The 25,578-nt window shown below is 41.5% G+C and overlaps 1 protein-coding gene across 3 annotated transcripts in view; it reads left to right on the top strand.

Moving 5' to 3' along the window:
• The window catches only part of ZNF362 (zinc finger protein 362), a 127,994-nt gene that overhangs the window by 85,045 nt on the left and 17,371 nt on the right, over positions 1 to 25,578 (top strand). For all 3 annotated transcript variants that reach the window (XM_053690197.1, XM_053690196.1, XM_053690195.1), the window contains one exon: positions 15,684 to 15,908. In XM_053690197.1, coding sequence (XP_053546172.1) covers positions 15,684 to 15,908 — 225 coding nt within the window. The remainder of the gene's footprint in view (positions 1 to 15,683; positions 15,909 to 25,578) is intronic.

Raw genomic sequence — 25,578 nt, 5'->3', positions numbered from 1 at the left:
CAGGGGGCTTCTTTTGTTCTTCCGACCTGGACTGTAATTTCAACAGATGCAAGTCTCACAGGTTGGGGAGCTGTTTGGGGGTCTCTGACAGCACAAGGGGTTTGGGAATCTCAGGAGGTGAGATTACCAATCAATATTTTGGAACTCCGTGCAATTTTCAGAGCTCTTCAGTCATGGCCTCTTCTAAAGAGAGAATCGTTCATTTTTTTTCAGACAGACAATGTCACAACTGTGGCATACATCAATCATCAAGGAGGGACTCACAGTCCTCTGGCTATGAAAGAAGTATCTCGAATACTGGTATGGGCGGAATCCAGCTCCTGTCTAGTTTCTGCGGTTCATATCCCAGGTATAGACAATTGGGAAGCGGATTATCTCAGTCGCCAAATGTTACATCCGGGCGAATGGTCTCTTCACCCAGAGGTATTTCTTCAGATTGTTCAAATGTATGAAATAGATCTGATGGCTTCTCATCTAAACAAGAAACTTCCCAGGTATCTGTCCAGATCCAGGGATCCTCAAGCGGAAGCAGTGGATGCATTGTCACTTCCTTGGAAGTATCATCCTGCCTATATCTTTCCGCCTCTAGTTCTTCTTCCAAGAGTAATCTCCAAGATTCTGAAGGAATGCTCGTTTGTTCTGCTGGTGGCTCCAGCATGGCCTCACAGGTTTTGGTATGCGGATCTTGTCCGGATGGCCTCTTGCCAACCGTGGACTCTTCCGTTAAGACCAGACCTTCTGTCGCAAGGTCCTTTTTTCCATCAGGATCTCAAATCCTTAAATTTAAAGGTATGGAGATTGAACGCTTGATTCTTAGTCAAAGAGGTTTCTCTGACTCTGTGATTAATACTATGTTACAGGCTCGTAAATCTGTATCTAGGAAGATATATTATCGAGTCTGGAAGACTTATATTTCTTGGTGTCTTTCTCATCATTTTTCCTGGCATTCTTTTAAAATTCAGAGAATTTTACAGTTTCTCCAGGATGGTTTGGATAAAGGTTTGTCTGCAAGTTCCTTGAAAGGACAAATCTCTGCTCTTTCTGTTCTTTTTCACAGAAAGATTGCTAATCTTCCTGATATTCATTGTTTTGTACAAGCTTTGGTTCGTATAAAACCTGTCATTAAGTCAATTTCTCCTCCTTGGAGTTTGAATTTGGTTCTGGGGGCTCTTCAAGCTCCTCCGTTTGAACCTATGCATTCATTGGACATTAAATTACTTTCTTGGAAAGTTTTTGTTTCTTTTGGCCATCTCTTCTGCTAGAAGAGTTTCTGAATTATCTGCTCTTTCTTGTGAATCTCCTTTTCTGATTTTTCATCAGGTTAAGGCGGTGTTGCGAACTTCTTTTAAATTTTTACCTAAGGTTGTGAATTCTAACAACATTAGTAGAGAAATTGTGGTTCCTTCATTGTGTCCTAATCCTAAGAATTCTAAGGAAAAATCATTGCATTCTTTGGATGTAGTTAGAGCTTTGAAATATTATGTTGAAGCTACTAAGAATTTCCGAAAAACTTCTAGTCTATTTGTTATCTTTTCCGGTTATAGGAAAGGTCAGAAGGCCTCTGCCATTTCTTTGGCATCTTGGTTGAAATCTTTAATTCATCATGCTTATGTCGAGTCGGGTAAAACTCCGCCTCAAAGGATTACAGCTCATTCTACTAGGTCAGTTTCTACTTCCTGGGCGTTTAGGAATGAAGCTTCGGTTGATCAGATTTGCAAAGCAGCAACTTGGTCTTCTTTGCGTACTTTTACTAAATTCTACCATTTTGATGTGTTTTCTTCTTCTGAGGCAGTTTTTGGTAGAAAAGTACTTCAGGCAGCTGTTTCATTTTGATTCTTCTGCTTATAATTTCAGTTTTTTTCATTATAAGATTTAAACTTTATTTTGGGTGTGGATTATTTTCAGCGGAATTGGCTGTCTTTATTTTATCCCTCCCTCTCTAGTGACTCTTGCGTGGAAGATCCACATCTTGGGTATCCATTATCCCATACGTCACTAGCTCATGGACTCTTGCTAATTACATGAAAGAAAACATAATTTATGTAAGAACTTACCTGATAAATTCATTTCTTTCATATTAGCAAGAGTCCATGAGGCCCACCCTTTTTGTGGTGGTTATGATTTTTTTGTATAAAGCACAATTATTCCAATTCCTTATTTTTTATGCTTCGCACTTTTTTCTTATCACCCCACTTCTTGGCTATGCGTTAAACTGATTTGTGGGTGTGGTGAGGGGTGTATTTATAGGCATTTTAAGGTTTGGGAAACTTTGCCCCTCCTGGTAGGAATGTATATCCCATACGTCACTAGCTCATGGACTCTTGCTAATATGAAAGAAATGAATTTATCAGGTAAGTTCTTACATAAATTATGTTTTTCTTTCAGTTTTTTAGCTTAAACATTTCCAGTTGTTGCTTTAGGAGGTTTTAGCTACCCTGGGCGACTCTGACACTTCCGGGGTAATCTATCCTAGTGCCCCCAGTAAGCTATAAGGAATGGAAGAGACTGCATTCCCTATATTTAAAAAGATGTTTCCCAAAGCCGACTCGGTTAAGGAGGCTGGACAAACATTCCCTAGGGTAGAAGGAGTAGTTTCCAGCTTAGCTACTACTATACCCTTAGAGGATAGTTGGATTTTTTAAAGGTCCTACGGACAAAATTAGAAAAGGGATGTACACCAGGGCTCACAGTGGCATCCAGCTGTGTACTTTGCTACCGTTACTAGTGCAACGGCATCTTGGTTTGATGCGTTGTCTGATACTACCAAACTCCCCTGGATAAAAGCTTTCAAATTGGCTAATTCCTTTATTTCAAATTCTTCCCTTCAAGTTGTCAACTTGGGAGCATTGCTTTCAGGTTTCTTTGTTCCAGCTCACAGAGCATTAGGGTTAGAGCCTTGCTCTACGGATGTATGCTCTAAATCTAAGCTTTTAGCGATTCCTTAGAAGGGGAAGACCTCGTTGGGATCTAACTTGACAGAAATAATGTCTTTTTGAAATTTAAAGAATCCAATTAGCCTGCTCTTGACTCTAAGACAGCATGAAGGACATGCCCCCGATCCGAGATCGGATCTTGCAGGGGCAGACTTTCCGTCTTCACTCAGGCTTGAGTTTGAGATGTTTGGGATCCCTGGGCAATGGAAAATAGTGTCCCAGGGATACAAATTAAAGTTCAAAAGTTTTTCCTCTTAGAGGCAGGTTACTTTTTTAAGGATTATCTGCAGATTAGACAAGAGGAGAGGCGTTCTTACACTGCGAAGGAGACCTCTCAGACCTAGGAGTGATTGTTTTGGTTCCCATACAGGTACAGGGTCTGGGTTTTTTATCCCAATTGGTTTGTGGTTCCCAATAGAAGAGGGAACCTTCAGACCATTTTTAGATCTCAAGGGTCTAAACAAATGTCTTAGTGTACTGTCCTTCAATATGGAAACTATTCGTTCCCTTCTTCCCTTGATCCAAGAGGGTCAATTTATGACAACAGTGGATTTAAAGGATGCGTACCTTTATGCGCCATTCACAAGAATCTTCTCAGATTCTAAGGTTTGCCTTTCTGGGCAAACTCTTCCAGTACGTGACTCTTCTTTCGGTCTTTCCACAGCTCCCAGTTTTCACAAAGGCTCTGGGATCGCTGTTGGCAGTGCTTCGGTTACGGGGCTTTGCAGTGGCGTCCTATCTGAACGACATCCTAGTCCATATGCCATCCTTTTAGCGAGTAAGATTTCATATGGACATGGTATTATCCTTCCCGCGCTCTCACGGGTGGAAGGTAAATTTGGAAAAGAGTTCCTTAGTACCAAGCACAAGGATAATTTTCTTGGGAATCATAATAGATTCCATGTCAATGAAGATTTTTCTCACAAAATGTTAGGAAATCTGAGATTATCGATACTTGTCTAGTCATTCAGTCCACTCCTCGGCCTTCAGTGACTCAGTACATGGAAGTAATCGGGCTGACGGTGGCGGCATGGATATCATCCCGTTTGCTCGGTTCCATCTCAGATCTCTGCAGTTAAGCATGTTCAGGCAATGGATCGGAGATTATACAGATTTGTCTCCTCGAATACTACTGGAGCAGGAGACAAGGGATTCTCTTCAATGGTGGTTGTCTCTAGATCATCGCTCCCAGTGAACCTGCTTTCGTGGACCATCTTGGGTGATTGTGACAACAGACGCCAGCCTTCTAGGGTGGGGAGCAGTCTGGGGCTCACTAAGGGCTCAGAGGGTTTGGAATCTCCAGAGTCTGTTCTTCCTATAATCATTCTGGAGCTGAGAGCGATCTACAATGTTCTTCTGGCCTGACCCCAGTTAACCTCGGTCCAGTTTATCAGGTTCTAGTCGAACAAAATAACGTCAGTGGTTTACATCACTCATCAGGGAGGAACGATGACAGAGGTATCCTTATAATTCACTGGGCGAAAGCCCATTCTTGCTGCCTGTCGGCAATCTGCATCCCAGGGGTGCACAGCTGGGAGGTGGATTTCCTGAGCAGGCAGACCTTCATCTGGGGCAGTGGGAACTCCATCCGGAAGTGTTCTCCTGCTTTTTCCTCTTCTTTTCTTTTCTCCCTTGGGTCATTGCTCGAATCAAACTGGAGGGGGCATCGATGATCCTCATGCCACTGGCTTCCCCTCACAGAATTTGATATGCAGATTTGGTTGACATGTCATCTCTGCCACTTTGGAGACTTCCGTTGAGGAAGTACCTTCTCATTCAAGGGTCCCTCCTTCACCCAAATCTGGTTTCTCTGAAACTGACTGCTTGGAGATTGAATGCTTAATATTATCCAAGCTGGGTTTTTATGACTCGGTCATTGAGACCTTGATTCGGGCTCGTAAGCCTGTCACTATAAATATCTCTATTGGTGATACGTAAATATCTCTATTGGTGTGAATCATGGGCTACTTATAGGAGTAGAGTTAGGATTCCTAGAATTTTGTCTTTTCTCCAAGAGGGTTTGGAGAAAGGTTTATCGTTAAGTTCCCTAAAGGGTCAAATCCATTTTGTTACAAGAGCTCTCGGCATTAGAGTATAGTCAGCTTATCTTTTTTTCCATTCAGATAAGGTGGTTTTACATACTAAATTAGGACTTCTTCCTAAGGTTGTTTCTGATCGGAACATAAATCAGGAGATTGTTGTTCTTTTCTTGTATTCTAATCCTCCTTCTCAGGAAGAAAGACTTCTGCAAACTTTGGACGTGGTCCGTGCTTTAAAGTTTTACCTGCAGGCAACTAAGGACTGTCGTCAGTCTTCTTTGTTTGTGGTTTTCTCAAGAAAACGAAAAGGGACAGAAAGCTACAGCTAATTCTTTCTTTTTGGTTGTAGAGTATCATACGTTTTGCATATGAGACTGCTGGACAGCAACCTCCCAGGACAGCTACGGCTCATTCCACGAGCGCTGTTGCTTTCTCATGGGCATTCAAAAATGAAGCTTCTGTGGATCAGACTTGCAAGGCTGCAACTTGGTCATGCCAGGTCAATCAACTCTGTAGAGCTGTTTACCTCAAATTTTGCATGCAAATCAGCCACAACTTTCTGCCTTCTTTAGGAAGTTGTATCCTGTGTATAATACTCACGGGGCTACTACTGTCTTCACCCCGAATTTAAAACCAGCATATACAAAGTTGTAGCAGATTATTTAGAGGCTGTAAGTGTAAGCGCAGTTGAGGTAAATGTGCAGAATTCTTCCCCTCAGCCTCAAATTCCTGCTATACTGCAGAGCTCGGAATCTGAGGATGCAAAATCATCTAATTCTGAGGGAGAAGTGTCATCTGGAGAACAGGACACTTTCATTCATTACATTTTTTAAAGACGGTTCATTTGTAAAGTAATTACCATTTAGTTATGGCAAACATTGCGTTGTTCCTCCGCCCACATCTCATACTGTATTTAGTTGATTGATGACGAATCCGGCTTCATCCAATCGTTGTGTTCCTCCTTTGGCGTCCAGCTCATGGGACACGCAACAATAGGATGAAGCCAGATTTTTACAGACCAATCTTCTGCTGAGGATCTTCAAAATTGCATTAAGGCCCTCAAAAATGTCTGAAGCTTTTGTGTGATGCTATGATGGACATCATCAAAATTGGTGTTAAAAACAGGTCTCTGGCAGTGCTGGCAAGAATAGCCTTATGGTTAAAATATTGGTCAGCAGACATGGTATCATAAATAGATTTACTCTTTCCTTTCAAGGGAAGATTCTATTTGGTTCAGGCTTGGACTCTATTATCAAGACGGTTACTAGAGTGAAAGGGGCTTTTCTTCCTCAGGCCAAGAAATCCAAAGGAAAGACCAGATTGGGGAATCTGTTTCGTTCCTCATGAGATCAGAAGTCTGAGCCGGTCTGGAAGCCTGGTTCTTCATCAGCAAAGAACAAGCAAAGAGCCTAAGAAGTCCAACACCAATACTAAATATATCTGTTCTGGTAGGGGGCAGAGTTTTTTTCAGAAGGCCTCGTTCAGGTCAGTCCAGGACCCCTGGGTTCAAAACATAATTTCCCAGGGCTACAGGATAGGCTTTCGGTCTAGACCTCCTAGAAGACTGTTCCTTCTGTCTCATATCCCAGTACCGTTCTCTCAACAGGATTTTGCTCCAATCTGTTCATTGTCCCAAAGAAGGAAGGGACTTACAGACCTGTGCTAGATTTGAAAGCCCTAAATATGTTTGTCAGGTTCCCACTTTCATAATGGAAATTTATCTGCACAATTTTACCCTTAATCCAACAGGGTCAACTTATGGCGACCATAGATCTCAAGGATACATATCTTCACATCCCTATCCACAGGGATTACTATCAGTTACTTAGCTTTGCATATCTAGACAAACAATACCAGTTTGTCGCTAGTCTGTTTTGTGTGGCCACAGCTCCATGCATCTTCACAATCTCTTTTGCTCTCTCCCCCCCACCTCTCTTTTTTGCTTTCTCTCTCTCCCCCTCTCTTTTGCTCTCTATCTCCCCACCTCTCTTTTGCTCTCGCTCCATTTTCGTCAGTAGCTCAGTGCATGGAGGTGGTGGGTCTTTATGGTAGCTGCTTCAGACGCAATTCCTTTTGCCCTTCTCCACTTGTGACCCCTTCAATTATCTATGCTAAACCAGTGGTCAAAGAATGAACTAAACTTGGAGCAACAAATTGCTCTGGATTTATCTGTCAGACAATCTGTATCTTGTCTCAGCCGTCAGTCGGTCCATCCAGGAGAGTGGTCTCTACATTAGGACATTTTCTATCGCTTAGTGATCAAATGGCGTTTATCGGACATACTGTAGATCTAATGGCCAAACTTCCAAGGTACACTGGGCAAGATCAAGAGATCCAAAGGCTCATATGATAGATGCCTTTGTATGTCCATGGGAATCTCATCTAGCATACCTATTTTCTCTGTTTGTTCTTCTTCTAAGAGTCATTGCTTGGATCAAACAGGAGTCAACTTCAGTAATATTGGTTGCTCCAGCCTGGCCCCACAGAACATGGTATGCAGATCTAGTGCGGATGTCATCTCCTCCATGGCTTCTTCTACTGAGACAAGAGCTGTTGTCTCAAGGGCCTATTTCTTTTTTTAAGACACGATGAGTCCATGGATCATCTTAATTACTAATGGGATATTCACCTCCTGGTCAGCAGAAGGAGGCAAAGAGCATCACAGCAGAGCTGTTAAATAGATCCTCCCTTCCCTCCCACTCCAGTCATTCTCTTTGCCTACATTAGTGGTAGGAAGTGGCAAAGTGAGGTGTTAGTTTTAGATTCTTCAATCAAGATTTTATTCTTTTTAAAGTAGTACAAGATTGTGCTGCTTTGTTCTAGGGTGTAGCCGTAGTCCATATCAGTCTCTACAGTAGAGCTTTTGGTGGCTTTAGGGCAATGGGAACTGGTGGGACATAATTCTCACTGCGCCTCTCATACTGATGCTGCCCTAACACTGAAAAACTGAGGGGTTTTACTCAGGACTTTCGTTTATTTACAGGGCCATGGGAGGGAGAGGACCTCCTAAACCTGGGAACTGCCTTGCTGCCAGGCAGAAGATGAGGTAAGTGCTAACTTTATTTCCGAGGAGAGAAGGATCTCAGAAAAAGTTTGGGCACTTTATCAAGTTAAACTTTATTAGACTTGGACTTAGTTTCTCCTTTTCTGTTAGGAGACATTATGGCAGTTGGTATACAGTTACTGGGTGACTTGTGTTTCATCTCCTGGCGGTCTCATCTAATAATGGAGCCGACAGGGAGTTTGCCTCATGTGTTCTTACATTGAGTATGGCAGAGTGCTCTAAGGGGTTTTCTCTGACAGATAGAGCCTTTGGACTGAACAGCTATTTAAACTGAAGCTGTTCAGTCTGTTTTCTTGCTCAGTGTGAGTGTTTACACTGGATGGGTACAATTTGTCCCTTTGCTCCCGGTGCCTTTGCTTGGCTAATGGCGACCGGGAGATCACATAGGAATTGTGGTTTGTTTGACTGCGCTGCAGTTGAGGGGACTGTTGTTCAGGGTGTAAAAGGCTGGGCAGCTGTCCTTTGCTTATGTCACTGTATTCCTTTACTCCCGGTGCTTTTACTTTGTTTAATGGCCACTGGGAAATGAATTGTGAGACGCCCACGAAGGGCGGAGCTTGTAAATAGCGCCTTTGCAGTGTGCACCTCTTCTCCTAGACCTTCCAGTTGTCAGAAGGAGCGGAGGAACTTAAGACGTGGAGGAATGTACTGCGTAGCTGACAATGGAACAGGCTCTTTGTCACGATACGCATCTGTAAAAAACTTCAGGGCAACGTCTGCAGCTGCACCTTAAAACAAGTGTATTATACTGATATATGTTTATATATACATGACTCACACAAACAACGTTTATTATATATTAATATTTAAAGGTTGTTTTTGATTCGGCACTTTCCTTCCTAACAAAGATACTTAAACACAGGGAGACTTTTCTGTCTGAGTGCTTGCGGTTCAGAAAAACGCTAGAGTGGGTGCAATGAGGGATAAATAAAGCGGGTCTACTCAGTATGTGCTGCTAATTAATGTGAATAAAGAGACAGCATCAGTACAGGCTGTCTGACTCCTTTGCTAGATCAAGCTGTGATATAGAGGAACATTTGTAGTACTAGAGTTCCTCCTGTACTTGGATAACATTTTATATCCTCATTACAATAAAGTGTTGTACTTATACAGACAATACCGTTGTTATAGGTTAATTCATCACTGTCTATTATGAGTCAGTTATATATATATAAAAAAAAAGTTGCACTTTAAAATTTAAAGTGACGGTACTGTTTGTTATATGTTAATTTTTATTTTAAAAAAAAGTTAAGAATTTATTAATTATTCTTCCATATGTGAGTCTGGGGGACTATGAAAGTGTCCATATCATCTTCAATCACACATGCAGTGCCCATTTGGAGTTCCTGTACAGGACATCGTCTTTCCTGTCAGGGCGATATCTGTTGCATTGTCTACCTTTCCCATGCTACGTGGAAGACATCTGATAAAATGTTTTTAGGCGGATACAGTGGTAGCTGTTCCTAATATTTTTTTTTTGGCTTGAACACCTCCATTTTTTAGTTAGGTTTTTTAGATATCCTGGGACGCCTCCGGTGTAATCTATCCTGGTGTGTCCAGTAGGTTATAAGGAAGAGTAATTTCCAGCTTAGCTAGGAGAACTACTATACCCTTAGAGGATAGTTTGGTTTTTTTTCTCCGGTCCTTTGGACAATCTTTGAAAAGTATACTCCCCTGGATAAGATCCAGGTTAGGATAAAGCTTTTAAATTGGCTAATTCCTTTATTTCTAAATTCTTCCCTGCAAGTTATCAAACTGGAGCATAGATTCAGGTTTCTCTGTTCCGGCTCACAGAGTCTTATGGTTAGAGCCTTGTTCTACGAATATTTGCTCTAAGTCTAAGCTTTTAGTGATTCCTTACAAGGGGAAGACCTTGTTGGGACCTGGCTTGACGGAAATAATCTCTATTGAAACTTAAAGAATAAAAAAAATCAAAATAGCCTGCTGTTGAATCAAAGACAGCATGATGGACATGCCCCAGATCTGGGATCGGATCTTGTAGGGGGCAGACTTTCAGTCTTCCATCAAGCTTTGGGTTCGAGATGTTCAGGATCCCTGGGCAATAGAAAATAGTGTCCCAGGGATACAATTGGAATTCAAAAACTTTCCTCCCAGAGGCAGGTTCCAAAAAGGACAAAAGGAGAGGCGTTCTTACATTGCGTAGGAGACCTCTCAAACCTGGGAGTGATTGTTTGTTAGATTTTGTATCCCAATCGGGTTGTGGTTCTCAAAAAAGAGGGAATTTTAAGACCACTTTTTAGATTTTAAGGGTCTAAACAAATTTCTTAGTGTACTGTTCTTCAGGATGGAAACTAATCGTTCCATTCTTCCCTGGGAAGGTTGAGATTTTGAATCCAGCTGCGGCTATGTGTTCCCCACAGCGAGTCCACTTTCACTGGTGGGTTACAAATATCCTCGCCTAAACCATGATTTGCAGGCTACCGAATTTGCCTTAAATCCACGTGGCTCAAAAATCCACCACAGTGGATTTTGAGGACGCGTGTCTTCATGTGCCATTCACAAGTTCTAGTTTGTGGCTCTTCTTTTCGGTTTTGCCACAGGTTTCAGAGTTCTCACAAAGACTCTGGGATCGCTGTTGGCGGTGCTTCAGTTACAAGGCATTACAGTGCACCCTATCTGGGCGACATCTTAGTCCAGGCGCCATCCTTTCAGCGAGCAAGATTTCACACGGACATGGTGTTATCCTTCCTGCGATTACTTGGGTGGAAGGTAAATTTGGAAAAGAGTTCCTTTGTCCCATTCACAAGGGTATCTCTCTGGGAATCATAATGGATTACATATCAATGAAGATTTTTCTGACAGGGTGTCAGGAGATCAGAGGTTATCGATACTTGTCTAGTCATTCAGTCCACTCCTCGGCCTTCAGTGGCTCAGTGCATGGAGGTTATCGGGCTGCTAGCGGCTATGGACCTCATCCCGTTTGCTCGGTTCCATCTCAGACCTCTGCAGTTAGGCATGCTCAGGTAAGGGATCGGAGATTATACAGATTTGTCTCCTCGAATACTACGGGAGCATGAGACAAAGGATTTTCTTCAATGGTGGTTGTCTCTGCTTCATCTCTTTCAGGGAACCTGCTTTCGCAGCCCGTCTTGGGTGATAGGATAACAAACGCCAGCCTTCTAGGGTGGGGAGTAGTCTGGGGCTCCCTAAGGGCCCAGGGGGTTTGGACTCAGTCTGTTCTTCCTATAAACGTTCTGGAGCTGAGAGCGATCTACCATGTCTTCTGGCCTGGTCTTAGTTGGCCTTGGTCCAGTTTTTCAGGTTCCAGTCGATTACAATGGCGTCAGTGGCTTACATCAATCATCAGCAAGGAACAAGGAGTTCCTTAGCAATGACAGAGGTATCCAAATTAATTTAGTGGGCGGAGGCCCATTCTTGTTGCCTATTGGCGATCCACATCACAAGGGGTGGAACAACTGGGAGGCGGATTTTCTGAGCAATCAAAATCCCCAGTGGCTTGGTGGTTAATCAAGCAGCCTACCAGATGGAAGGCCAGCAGTTTGAATCCAGCCGCTGTCGCCAGGTTTTAGGCAGACTTTTTTTCCGGGAGTGGGAACTCCATCCGAAAGTGTTCACCAGCTTTTTCTTCTGTTTGCTTTTCTTCCTCGGGTCATTGCTCGAATCAAGCAGGAGAGGGCTTCGGTGATCCTCATAGCACCGGCTTCGCCTTGTAGGATTTGGTGTGGAGATCTGGTGGACATCTCATCTCTGCCACCTTGGAGACTTCCATTGAGGAAGGTCCTTCATCCAAGTTTGGTTTATCGGAAACTGACTGCTTGGAGATTTCATTGTGACCATGTCTCAGGCTAGTAAGCCTGTCTCTGGACAAATTTGTTCTAAGAAATGGCGTTAATATCTTTTTTTGTTGTGAATCCATGGGGTTCTCCATCGTTATTTATTTTATTCTCAGACATCTGGCAGATGTCCCAGAAGTGCAATCATTTGGTCAGACCTTGGTTGGGATCAGACCTGTGTTCAATCCGGTTACTCCTGAATGGAGTTTGGATTTAGTTCTCAAGAGTTCTTCAAGAGGCTCCGTTTGAGCCTATGTATTCCTTAGATATTAAGTTGTTATCTGGGAATATTTTATTTCTTGTTGCTATCTGGCGTAGCTTAGTGGGTTGAGAGTTTAAATCTTTCCTCGGGTACTGTTCATTTAAGGAGTCTCAGAGCTCTCTGCATTACAGTATCAGTCTCCTTATCTTATTTTCCATACAGATTAGGTAGTTCTACGTATTAAATTAGAATTTCTTCCTAAGGTGGTTTTCTGATCGGAACAATAATCAGGAAATTGTTGTTCTTTTCTTGTGTCCTAATCCTTTTCAGAAGGAAAGACTTCTGCACAATTTGGACGTGGTCCGTGCTTTAAGGTTTTACCTGCAGGCGACTAAGGACTATCGTCAGTCTTTTTCGTTTTTTGAGTTTTTCTCAGGGTAACGCAAGGGACTGAAAGCTACGGCTACTTCTCTTTCTTTTGGCTGAAGAGTATCATACGTTTTGCATATGAGACTGCTGGAGAGCAGCTTCCTGAGAGAGTTACAGCTGTTGCTTCCTCGTGGGCATTCACATATGAAGCTTCTGTGGAACAGATTTGCAAGGCTACAACTTGGTCTTTTTTTCGCACTTTTTCAAGGTTTTACAAATTTGATACTTTTGCCTCGGCTGTTTTTGGGAGAAAGGTTCTTTAAGCAGTGGGGCCTTCCGTTTACTTTTCCTGTCTTGTCCCTCCCGTATCATCTGTGTACTCTAGCTTGGGTATTGAATCCCATTAGTAATTAAGATGATCCGTGGACTCATTGTGTCTTAAAAAAGAAAAGAACATTTATGCTTACCTGATAAATGTATTTCTTGTTTGACACGATGAGTCCACGGCCCGCCCTCTTTTTGATAGACAGGTTATGGGTTGTTGTATACTTCAGACACCTCTGCACCTTGGCTTTTCCTTTCTCTTCCTAACTTCGGTCGAATGACTGGAGTGGGAGGGAAGGGAGGAGCTATTTAACAGCTCTGCTGTGGTGCTCTTTGCCTCCTCCTCCTGCTGACCAGGAGGTGAATATCCCATTAGTAATTAAGATGATCCGTAGACTCATGTCAAAAAATAAATAAATTTATCAGGGAAGCATACATTTTCTTTTCCCATCAGGGAAGGTTGAATGCTTTGTTTTAGGACCTAGAAGTTTCTCAGATTCGGTCATAAAAACTTTTATTCAGGCAAGAAAGCCTGTGATGCAAAACATTTATCACAAAATTTGGAAGGCATATTTTGAGTGGTGCTTTTCCAGAAGTTTTTATTGGTATTCCTTTCAGATTCCTAGAATTCTTCTGTTTTTACAGGATGGCCTTGGCAAGGGTTTGTCTGCTAGCTCCCTGAAAGCTCAAATGTCTGCCTTATCTGTTCTTTTTCATAGGAAATTATCTAAACTTCCTGATGTTCAGACTTTTTTTCTCTCCAGGCATTTGTTAGCATTAGGCCAGTTGTGAGACCTGTTTCTCCACTCTGGAATTTGAATCTAGTTCTTTCTGTATTGCAAGGTCCTACTTTTGAACAGCTATCAGAGTTTCTGAGTTGTCAGCCTTGTCCGTTGATTCTAATTATTCACAAGAATAAGCCTGTACTTTGTATGAAATATGATTTTTTTCCTAAAGTAGTTTCTTTGGAAAATATCAATCATGAAATTGTTCCTTCCTTGTGTCCAGACCCTACTAACTCTTAAGGAGCGACTATTGATGTAGTCAGTTTTGAAGTCATATCTTCAAGCGACTACAGAATTCAGAGAATCTTCTACTTCGTTTGTTTACTACTCTGGGGATTGTAAGGGGCAGAAGGTAACGAAGGTAGAGTTCGCTTCTTGGGGGATTCACAAGACTTGGTGGCGTGAAGTCACCTCCTAAGCGTATTACAGCTCATTCTACAAGAGCAGTTGCAACTTTGTGGGCATTTAAAAATGATAAATCTTTGGAGTAGATTTGCAAAACTGCGACATGGTCTTCTCAGCATACCGTTTCTAAATGTTATCGCTTTGATGTTTTTGCTGCTTGGCAAGCAGCTTTTGGCAGGAAAGTCCTTCAGGCTGCCTTGTCGGTTAAATAGGAAGTGACAGAAAAATTGTCCCATCCTGTTCGTAACATAGTCCATTTGCTTCGGTATTAATCCCATATGTTATGGAGGACTATGACATCATCATTTTAGGAAAGAAAACTGCTTACCTGATAATCCCTGATAATATTGGGATGTGGAAGAGATACGATCTTAAAGTGACAGTTTACTATCTCCCCTTTTAATTTGTTCCCAATAATCCACTTTACCTGCTGGAGTGTATTAAATTGTTTACAAGTATTTCCTTTACCCTTATATTGGCATTTGAAATAGTTGATTTAGCCTATTGTATCCCGACCTATTCTAAAAGTTTCTGGGTTTAGGTCCAAACTAAAGATAAACTGTGTAAACACAGCCAGCAGAAGAAATTACACTCCCAGTGTGGTATAGAAGAGATAAGACAATACAATGTTCATTTTCCATTTTTCTCTCCAAGTATTAGTCTTTGGTTTTTGGAGAGATCTAAGATAAAGAAGCAGTTATATGTACACAATGTGATAAAGTAATGAGGTCTAATTATACCTACAAGCTCAACCCATTTTATCAGGTTGTGGCTTGAAAACACAAAATCGGCTATTAAACTTGCATTATTCTAATAGAGCATGTTCTTTTAAGACAATTTTAAATGTACGTCTATTTTCAATTGTACTTTGTTCTCTTGGGTATCCTTTGTTATAAAAGAATATGTACATATCCTACACTAGTAAACGCCAGCTGGTGATTGGTACCTGCACACATTTGATTGGCTGACTAGATGTGTTTAGCTAGCTCTCAGTAGGGAATTGCTGCTCCTTTTAGCAAAGGATATTAAGGGAATGATGCAGATTTGATCATAGAAGTAAATTAGAAAGTTGTTTAAAATTGTATGTTCTGTCTGAATCCCGGGGAAAAAAAGACAACTCTAAACTCCAAAATGGCACAGCCCACTGTGAAGATGCAGAGCTTCACTAACTGATAATTGTAAGTGGTTAAATTAAAGACAGCTGTAGTCACAAAAGGAAAATAATAACACAAGGAGTAGTAACCATACTATTGTAGTTGTACTCAGCAGTTTAATGTCACTTTAGTAATAATGTCCCCCGTATACAACTTAGATACCAGTACATTCTAGATCATTCCTGTCTCCTACAACCTTGAGGTTTACCATCAAAATATTTATATTGTGCCATATCTGTTGTTTGCATTTTACATTCATTACATTAATAGTTTGTAACTTTTATAATTTTTAGTTATATTACTGTTGTCTGGTTGCTTATTTTCACTAGTAATATATTGTATTAAAATAAATCCTTCTAATTTCTAACTTTTCTCCAGCACATTCTAATAAAAGAATGAGCTGGTTATCTTAGATTTGCTGCCTGTGCTCTCTGTGAGGTCCCAGAATATCAAAATGTCAGCTTTGCATATTCTGCTTGAGGGAATTTTGAAATGGGGTTCTCAGGAACAATGAGGTGTTTCGTTTTTGTGATTTGAATAATAGCTTTCTGTACACTGTCACATACAATGTTACTTTTTAATTTTATTTGTAGGTGCAAAGTTTGTCCTTTGACCTTTTTCACAAAGTCTGAGATGCAGATCCACTCCAAGTCGCACACAGAGGCCAAACCCCACAAGTGCCCGCATTGCTCCAAATCCTTTGCCAACGCTTCCTACCTAGCACAGCATCTGCGCATTCACCTCGGCGTCAAACCCTATCACTGCTCCTACTGCGAAAAATCCTTCCGCCAACTGTCCCACCTCCAGCAGCACACCAGGTGAGGACGGTCCCAAGATGAACATGCAAAGATTAGCTTGAATACTATAAATTTTGTTTGAGGTTTTTATGATTAAATTTAAATACTTGTATGATCTAAATCATAGAAACACAGATTTTGATGGCAGATAAGAACCAAAGGCCCAACAAAGTCTGCCCAATATTTCCTAAAAGTATAAACATATAGTTCGTAGGATAGCCTTATGCTTCTCCCAGGCATTAAGTCACAGACAGTGTTTGGCATTACCACCTCTTGTTGAAGTTTATTCCTCTGTCTCTAAGTGTGATTAAGCTATGATTAACCCCTTAATGACCAGCGACGTATCCTGTAAGTCACTAGTCTTTCTATGGGGGTGTGATTTCTGATAGAAGCAGCGTTATTTTAACAAGCCTTCAGGAGGGAGGGGGGGGTCTTATAGTGCAGTCTTGCCGCTCGCGGCAAGAAACGCACTTGCACAACCAGACAAACCCTTAATGACATACAGGGTATGTCATGGTTGTTAAGGGGTTAAAGAAAAACAAACACACAAGTCATATTGTTATGAATGGGAAAACATTTGATCAACATAATCTTTTTCATATAATGTCCTTGATAATTCCCAAGCTTCTGTGTGAGGCTATGTTTAGGAGGGGAGTTTCTGAACCCCGGTAAAGGGACATCGATGTAAGTTACCAGCAAGAATGCGTAGTTTACCTTTCAACATTAAATAAACAACAAATTTGAACTGTATTCTTGTACTACACCAGGAAGCAAATATGTGTATGCAAAATTCCTAAATCGGATATTAGTTTGTCAAATGAATGCTGAATATGGCCACGGGTACCTGTATTCAGCTATTTTTGGCTTAGGATATATTTTTGTTAAAGGAGTTGTGGATGACACTGCACTAATTGGCTAAAATGCAAGTCAAAAGATAGTAAATAAATAGCCATGTGATAAGGGGACTGTTAGAAGAGACTTGGATACAAGGTAATCAGAGGTTAAAAGTATTTCTCTTGTTAAGTGTAGTCAGTCCACGGGTCATCCATTACTTATGGGATTATATCTCTTCCCCAACAGGAAGTTGCAAGAGGATCACCCAAGCAGATCTGCTATATAGCTCCTCCCCTCACATGTCATATCCAGTCATTCTCTTGCAAGCTAACTAAAGACAGGTTGTTGTGAGAGGTTTTTAAACTTAAACTTAGTTTATTTCTTCAATCAAAGTTTGTTATTTTAAATGGCACCGGAGTGTGCTGTTTGTTTCTCAGGCAGCATTAGAAGAAGAATCTGCCTGCGTTTTCTATGATCTTAGCAGACGTAACTAAGATCCACTGGCTGTTCTCGCACATTCTGAGGAGTGAGGTAACTTCAGAAAAGGGGAATAGCATGCAGGGTCCCCCTGCAAACGAGGTATGTGCAGTAAATTATTTTTCTAAGCAATGGAATTGACTGAGAAATTACTGCTGATACCAATGTAATGTAAGTACAGCCTTAAATGCAGTGGTAGCGACTGGTATTAGGCTGAGGAGTGTGTGTACACTGAAGTATTTTTCTAGGGAATGGAATTTGACTCAGAAAATACTGTTAATACTGAAGTAATGTGTGAGCCTTAACTGCAGTAAAAGCGACTGGTAGCAGGCTTATTAATAACACTTCATAACTTTTAAAATGTATGTTCAAAACGTTTACTGGCATGTTAATTGTTTTTTGTGAGGTACTTGGTGATAAAACTTATTGGGGCATGATTTTTCCACATGGCAAACTTTTGTTTCTGCATAGAAACAGTTAACTGAGCTTTCCCACTGTGTAATTTGAGTGGGAGGGGCCTATTTTAGCGCTTTTTTGAGCAGTAAAAATTCAGTCACAATCTTCCTACTTCATCCTCCATGATCCAGGACGTCTCTAGAGAGCTCAGGGGTCTTCAAAATTCATTTTGAGGGAGGTAATCAGTCACAGCAGACCTGTGACAGTGTGTTTGACTGTGATAAAAACGTTAATTATTAAATTGTTATCCGTTTTTGGGTATTTAAGGGGTTAATCATCCATTTGCTGGTGGGTGCAATCCTTTGCTAACTTAATACATTTACTGTGAAAATTTGGTTGCTATAACTAATTTGGTTCATTGTTATTTCAACTGTGACAGCTTTTTGTGCTTCTTAAAGGCACAGTAGCGTTTTTTTATATTGCTTGTAAATTTATTTGAAAAGTATTTTCCAAGCTTGCTAGTCTCATTGCTAGTCTGTTTAAACATGTCTTACACAGATGAATCTGTTTGTTCACTATGTATGAAGGCCAATGTGGAGCCCCATAGAAAATTGTGTACTAAATGCATTGATGTAACTTTGAATAAAAGTCAGTCTTTACATGCAAATAAATTATCACCAGACAACGAGGGGGAAGTTATGCCGACTAACTCTCCTCACGTGTCAGTACCTTCGTCTCCCGCTCAGGAGGTGCGTGATTTTGAGGCGCCAAGTACATAAGGGAGGCCCTTACAAATCACTTTGCAGGACATGGCTACTGTTATGACAGAAGTATTATCTAAATTGCCAGAATTAAGAGGCAAGCGTGATAGCTCTGGGTTAAGGACAGAGCGCGCTGATGAAGTGAGAGCCATGTCCGATACTGCGTCACAATTTGCAGAACATGAAGACGGAGAGCTTCATTCTGTGGGTGACGGATCTGATCCAGGGAGACTGGATTCAGAGATTTCTAATTTTAAATTTAAGCTTGAGAACCTCCGCATATTGCTAGGGGAGGTATTAGCGGCTCTGAATGATTGTAACACGGTTGCAATTCCAGAAAAATTATGTAGGTTGGATAGATACTATGCGGTACCGGTGTGTACTGACGTGTTTCCTATACCTAAAAGGCTTACAGAGATTATTAGCAAGGAGTGGGATAGACCCGGTGTGCCTTTTTCCCCTCCTCCCATATTTAGGAAAATGTTTCCTATAGACCCCACCACACGAGACTTATGGCAGACGGTCCCTAAGGTGGAGGGAGCGGTTTCTACTTTAGCTAAGCGTACCACTATCCCGGTGGAGGATAGTTGTGCTTTTTCAGATCCAATGGATAAAAAATTAGAAGGTTACCTTAAGAAAATGTTTGTTCAACAAGGTTTTATCTTACAGCCCCTTGCATGCATTGCGCCTGTCACTGCTGCGGCGGCATTCTGGTTTGAGTCTCTGGAAGAGGCCATTCGCATAGCTCCATTGGATGAAATTATGAACAAGCTTAAAGCACTTAAGCTAGCTAATGCATTTGTTTCTGATGCTGTCGTACATTTAACCAAACTTACGGCTAAGAACTCCGGATTTGCCATCCAAGCGCGCAGAGCGCTATGGCTTAAATCCTGGTCAGCTGACGTGACTTCTAAATCTAAATTGCTTAATATTCCTTTCAAAGGGCAGACCTTATTCGGGCCCGGCTTGAAAGAAATTATCGCTGACATTACGGGAGGTAAGGGCCATGCTCTACCTCAGGACAGGGCCAAATCAAAGGCCAAACAGTCTAATTTTCGTGCCTTTCGTAACCTCAAGGCAGGAGCAGCATCAACTTCCTCCGCTCCAAAACAGGAAGGAGCTGTTGCTCGTTACAGACAGGGCTGGAAAACTAACCAGTCCTGGAACAAGGGCAAGCAGGCCAGAAAACCTGCTGCTGCCCCTAAGACAGCATGAAGAGAGGGCCCCCTATCCGGAAACGGATCTAGTGGGGGGCAGACTATCTCTCTTCGCCCAGGCTTGGGCAAGAGATGTCCAGGATCCCTGGGCGTTGGAGATCATATCTCAGGGATATCTTCTGGACTTCAAAGCTTCTCCTCCACAAGGGAGATTTCATCTTTTAAGGTTATCAGCAAACCAAATAAATAAAGAGGCGTTTCTACGCTGTGTACAAGACCTCTTACTAATGGGGGTAATCCACCCAGTTCCGCGGACGGAACACGGGCAGGGATTCTATTCAAATCTGTTTGTGGTTCCCAAGAAAGAGGGAACCTTCAGACCAATCTTGGACTTAAAGATCCTAAACAAATTCCTAAGAGTTCCATCATTCAAAATGGAAACTATTCGAACCATCCTACCCATGATCCAAGAGGGTCAGTACATGACCACTGTGGACTTAAAGGATGCCTACCTTCACATACCGATTCACAAGGATCATTATCGGTACCTAAGATTTGCCTTCCTAGACAGGCATTACCAGTTTGTAGCTCTTCCCTTCGGGTTAGCTACGGCTCGAAGAATCTTTACAAAGGTTCTGGGCTCACTTCTGGCGGTACTAAGACCGCAAGGCATAGCGGTGGCTCCGTACCTAGACGACATCCTGATACAAGCGTCAAGTTTTCAAACTGCCAAGTCTCATACAGAGATAGTTCTGGCAGTTCTGAGGTCGCATGGGTGGAAGGTGAACGTGGAAAAGAGTTCTCTATTACCACTCACAAGGGTTCCCTTCCTAGGGACTCTTATAGATTCTGTAGAGATGAAAATTTACCTGACGGAGGCCAGGTTATCAAAACTTCTAAATGCTTGCCGTGCCCTTCATTCCACACCCGTCAGTAGCTCAGTGCATGGAAGTAATCGGCTTAATGGTAGCGGCAATGGACATAGTACCATTTGCGCGACTGCATCTCAGACCGCTGCAATTGTGCATGCTAAGTCAGTGGAATGGGGATTATTCAGATTTGTCCCCTCTACTAAATCTGGACCAAGAGACCAGAGATTCTCTTCTATGGTGGCTTTCTCTGCCCCACCTGTCCAAGGGGATGACCTTTCGCAGGCCAGATTGGACGATTGTAACAACAGACGCCAGCCTTCTAGGTTGGGGCGCAGTCTGGAATTCCCTGAAGGCTCAGGGATCATGGCCTCAGGAGGAGAAACTCCTCCCAATAAATATTCTGGAGTTAAGAGCAATATTCAATGCTCTTCTAGCTTGGCCTCAGTTAGCAACTCTGAGGTTCATCAGATTTCAGTCGGACAACATCACGACTGTGGCTTACATCAATCATCAAGGGGGAACCAGGAGTTCCCTAGCGATGTTAGAAGTCTAAAAGATAATTCGCTGGGCAGAGTCTCACTCTTGCCACCTGTCAGCAATCTACATCCCAGGCGTGGAGAACTGGGAGGCGGATTTTCTAAGTCGCCAGACTTTTCATCCGGGGGAGTGGGAACTTCATCAGGAGGTCTTCGCTTAACTGATTTATCGTTGGGGCAAACCAGATCTGGATCTCATGGCATCTCGCCAGAACGCCAAGCTTCCTCATTACGGATCCAGGTCCAGGGACCCGGGAGCAGCGCTGATAGATGCTCTAGCAGCCCCTTGGGTTTTCAAGATGGCTTATGTGTTTCCACCGTTTCCGCTGCTGCCTCGACTGATTGCCAAGATCAAACAGGAGAGAGCATCAGTGATTCTGATAGCGCCTGCGTGGCCACGCAGGACCTGGTATGCAGACCTAGTGGACATGTCGTCCTGTCCACCTTGGTCTCTGCCTCTGAGGCAGGACCTTCTAATTCAGGGTCCTTTCAACCATCCAAATCTAATTTCTCTGAGGCTGACTGCATGGAGATTGAACGCTTGATTCTATCAAAGCGTGGCTTCTCGGAGTCGGTTATTGATACCCTAATACAGGCTAGGAAACCTGTTACCAGAAGAATTTACCATAAGATCTGGCGTAAATATTTGTATTGGTGCGAATCCAAGAGTTACTCATGGAGTAAGGTTAGGATTCCTAGGATATTGTCTTTTCTACAAGAGGGTTTAGAAAAGGGCTTATCCGCTAGTTCGTTAAAAGGACAGATTTCTGCTCTGTCTATTCTTCTACACAAGCGTCTGGCAGAAATTCCAGACGTTCAGGCTTTTTGTCAGGCTTTGGCTAGGATTAAGCTTGTGTTTAAGACTGTTGCTCCGCCGTGGAGCTTAAACTTAGTTCTTAACGTCCTGCAAGGCATTTGAACCCCTTCATTCCATTCATATTAAGCTGTTATCTTGGAAAGTTCTGTTTTTGATGGCTATTTCCTCGGCTCAAAGAGTCTCTGAGTTATCTGCCTTACATTGTGATTCTCCTTATCTGATTTTTCATTCAGACAAGGTAGTTCTGCGTACTAAACCTGGGTTCTTACCTAAGGTAGTTTCTAACAGGAATATCAATCAAGAGATTGTTGTTCCATCATTGTGTCCTAACCCTTCTTCAAAGAAGGAACGACTTTTGCATAATCTGGACGTAGTCCGTGCCCTGAAGTTCTATTTGCAGGCAACTAAAGATTTTCGTCAAACTTCTTCCCTGTTTGTCGTTTACTCTGGACAGAGGAGAGGTCAAAAGGCTTCGGCTACCTCTCTCTCTTTTTGGCTTCGTAGCATAATACGTTAAGCCTATGAGACTGCTGGACAGCAGCCTCCTGAAAGAATTACAGCTCATTCTACTAGAGCTGTGGCTTCCACCTGGGCCTTTAAAAATGAGGCTTCTGTTGAACAGATTTGCAAGGCTGCGACTTGGTCTTCACTTCACACTTTTTCAAAGTTTTACAAATTTGACACTTTTGCTTCTTCGGAGGCTATTTTTGGGAGAAAGGTACTTCAGGCAGTGGTTCCCTCCATTTAAAGTTCCTGCCTTGTCCCTCCCTTCATCCGTGTACTTTAGCTTTGGTATTGGTATCCCATAAGTAATGGATGACCCGTGGACTGACTACACTTAACAAGAGAAAACATAATTTATGCTTACCTGATAAATTTATTTCTCTTGTAGTGTAGTCAGTCCACGGCCCGCCCTGTCTTTTAAGGCAGTTCAAATTTTTTTAATTTAACTCCAGTCACCACTGCACCCTATGGTTTCTCCTTTCTCGTCTTGTTTCGGTCGAATGACTGGATATGACATGTGAGGGGAGGAGCTATATAGCAGCTCTGCTTGGGTGATCCTCTTGCAACTTCCTGTTGGGGAAGAGATATAATCCCATAAGTATTGGATGACCCGTGGACTGACTACACTACAAGAGAAATAAATTTATCAGGTAAGCATAAATTATGTTATTTAAGGGACACTGAACCCAAATTTTTTCTTTCATGATTCAGATAGAGCATGCAATTTTTTGCAACTTTCTAATTTACTCCTATAATAATGTTTTCTTCGTTCTTATGCTATCTTTATTTGAAAAAGAAGGCATCTAAGCTTTTTTTCTTGGTTCAGAACTCTGGAGAACACTTTTTTATTGGTGGATGAATTTATCCACCAATCAGCAAGGACATCCCAGGTTATTCACCAAAAATGGGCCGGCATATAAACTTATATTCTTGCAATTCAAATAAAGATACCAAGAGAATAAAGAAAATGTGATGATAATAGTAAATTAGAAAGTTTCTTAAAATTGCTGCTCTTTCTGAATCGCGAAAGAAAACAATTGGGTTCAGTGTCCCTTTAATAAAACCATGTTGGCTGTACAAAACTGGGGAATGGGTAAAAAAGGGATTATCTATCTTTTTAAGCAGTACATTTTTTTGAGTAGATTGTCCTTTTAAGAATGATATGTGCACTTCATTCTCTGAGAGGAGTGGTAAATTACAGAAAATCAGTCAAATTAAGTACAATACATCTTATAGAGAAGCTTAATATTTTTAGAACTACAATGTCATTCATCATTTTCACCAATAGAATGCCGTGCGGGATTGTTTTGTCCACTTGACCTATTAAAATAGATACAGAAATGGTATAAGCACTTAGAGCATTAAAGTGAAAGTCAATCCTATAGTTGTACAAACGCTAGGATTGACGATATAAACAAATAAAGGGGGCTTTCATTCATGAAGTATAAGCTACTTCATGTAAAAACCGACTTTGTTTCAACCGATAGCCGTTCTTAGCTGCTACAGCAGCCCACGGCTAAAAATTTTTTTGCTAAGAGGTGACATTTTCACCTCTTAGCCAATAACCGTGTGGTAAATCCGGCTTGGCTCCCATGGGAGACAGAATTACCGCACGGCTATTGGCTAAGAGGTGAAAACGTCACCTCTTAGCAGAATTCTTTTTAGCCGTGGACTGCTGTAGCCGCTAAGAACAGCGATCGGTTGAAACAAATAAAGGAGCTTTCTACATAAAGTATCTTCTACTTCATCAATGAAAGCCCTCTTTATTTGTTTCAATAGTCAATCCTAGGCTTGACTTTCACTTTAAGTAACTATATTAATATGTTGTATAGTTTCCACTGAATAGTTGTCAATGCCTCATATTCTGTGTTCTCTAACCTTAGTTTTAATTTTCTTGTTACCTCCTTAGCATTCATGACAGCACATGATGATTCATACCAGTGGGTGATTCTTGAGTACTTGGAGAAACACAGAAACTTCAAATAAAACATTTTCATCTGGAAGCCTTCCTCTTCCGCACTTCCTCTGTCTTTCTTTTTGTTTTGTTCATCCCCCAACTGCATCTCTCTTTATCAAGTATAACCGATATGAAAACTTCAACAAACTTTTAAAGCTATGAATAGCAAATTGTCCTCGAGTCTAGCCCACAAAACCTAGACATTAAATACAGTAATGAAGTGAAGATGTACAAGCTTATCAAATACTCCATATCTATTTCCTTCCATTTTTTTAAGTTTCTGTATCAATAACACAGATACAATGACTGCACTGCTATCAATCTACACAGATTGGTAATATATCTCTGACCTCTCTAGTTCTATTTATGTGCACTCCAAGAATCTGGTGTTTAAAATTACTGTTCACCCCTGCATGATTCTTCACCAAACTGCAAGGCTTATGCTGATATTCATTTATAAACCTATGACACTGAGCTTAGCTGTATATCCTCCTTGGTTAAAATCTGCACAAGTATACTTCACTGGAGCTTTCTCCCCATGTGGGTATATGTCCTTGTAGAGGCAGGCAAGGCTCTTCTATTATTCTGCAAGAGTTTTCCCCCTATGTTACAATTTATGCAGGTAATAATTTATGATGTGGCTTGCAGTCCCTCACACACTAGAGGGCGATCTTCAGCATCATAAAGAATTATTTGGTATGCCACAGCCTTTGTAGCAATCTGGATTGACATCGAATATGTTTCTCTGATACTGATTTTGTGAGCAACGCTGCTCAACATTCTTAAAGGAACAGAAAAAAAAAAAAAACGGCATGCACATATAAACATTTTTGCACAAAATGGCTACAACATAGCTGACATGAAACCCAACATTTTTCTTCTATGACTCAGATAGTGAATAAAAAATTTTAAAAAAGTTTCCAATTTACTTTGTTCTTGTGTCATTCTTTGGTGAAAGGATATCTAGATAGATAGCGTGCACATGCCTGGAGCACTCATGACATAGTGTTGCCATCTAGTGCTCTTGCTAATGTATGACATTGCAAAACTTCTGTCATGTAGTGATGAAAATGAAGAAAATTATACAAGTACATTTGGGAGTTTTTTTTTTTAAATTTTATGTTATATCTGAATCATGAATTAATTTTTGGGGGGTTTTATGTCCCTTTTAAAGTGATTGTAAAGTCTAGCATTGTGAAAAGCTAGGATTTACAATTGGAACAAATAAAGGGGACTTTCAGTCATGAAGTATAAAATACTTCATGATGAAATCTCCTTTATTTGTTGGAAGCGTTCACAACACTGAGCTGCTCAGGCAGCCCACGGCAGAACGCTGTTTGCTGTGAGGTGACGTTTCCACCTCTTCGCAAATAGCCGTGC

Source organism: Bombina bombina, chromosome 8, assembly GCF_027579735.1.
Source record: "Bombina bombina isolate aBomBom1 chromosome 8, aBomBom1.pri, whole genome shotgun sequence".
Taxonomy (NCBI): domain Eukaryota; kingdom Metazoa; phylum Chordata; class Amphibia; order Anura; family Bombinatoridae; genus Bombina; species Bombina bombina.
Note: the sequence above shows the minus strand (reverse complement) of the source record. Positions and strands in the feature narration are given on the sequence as shown.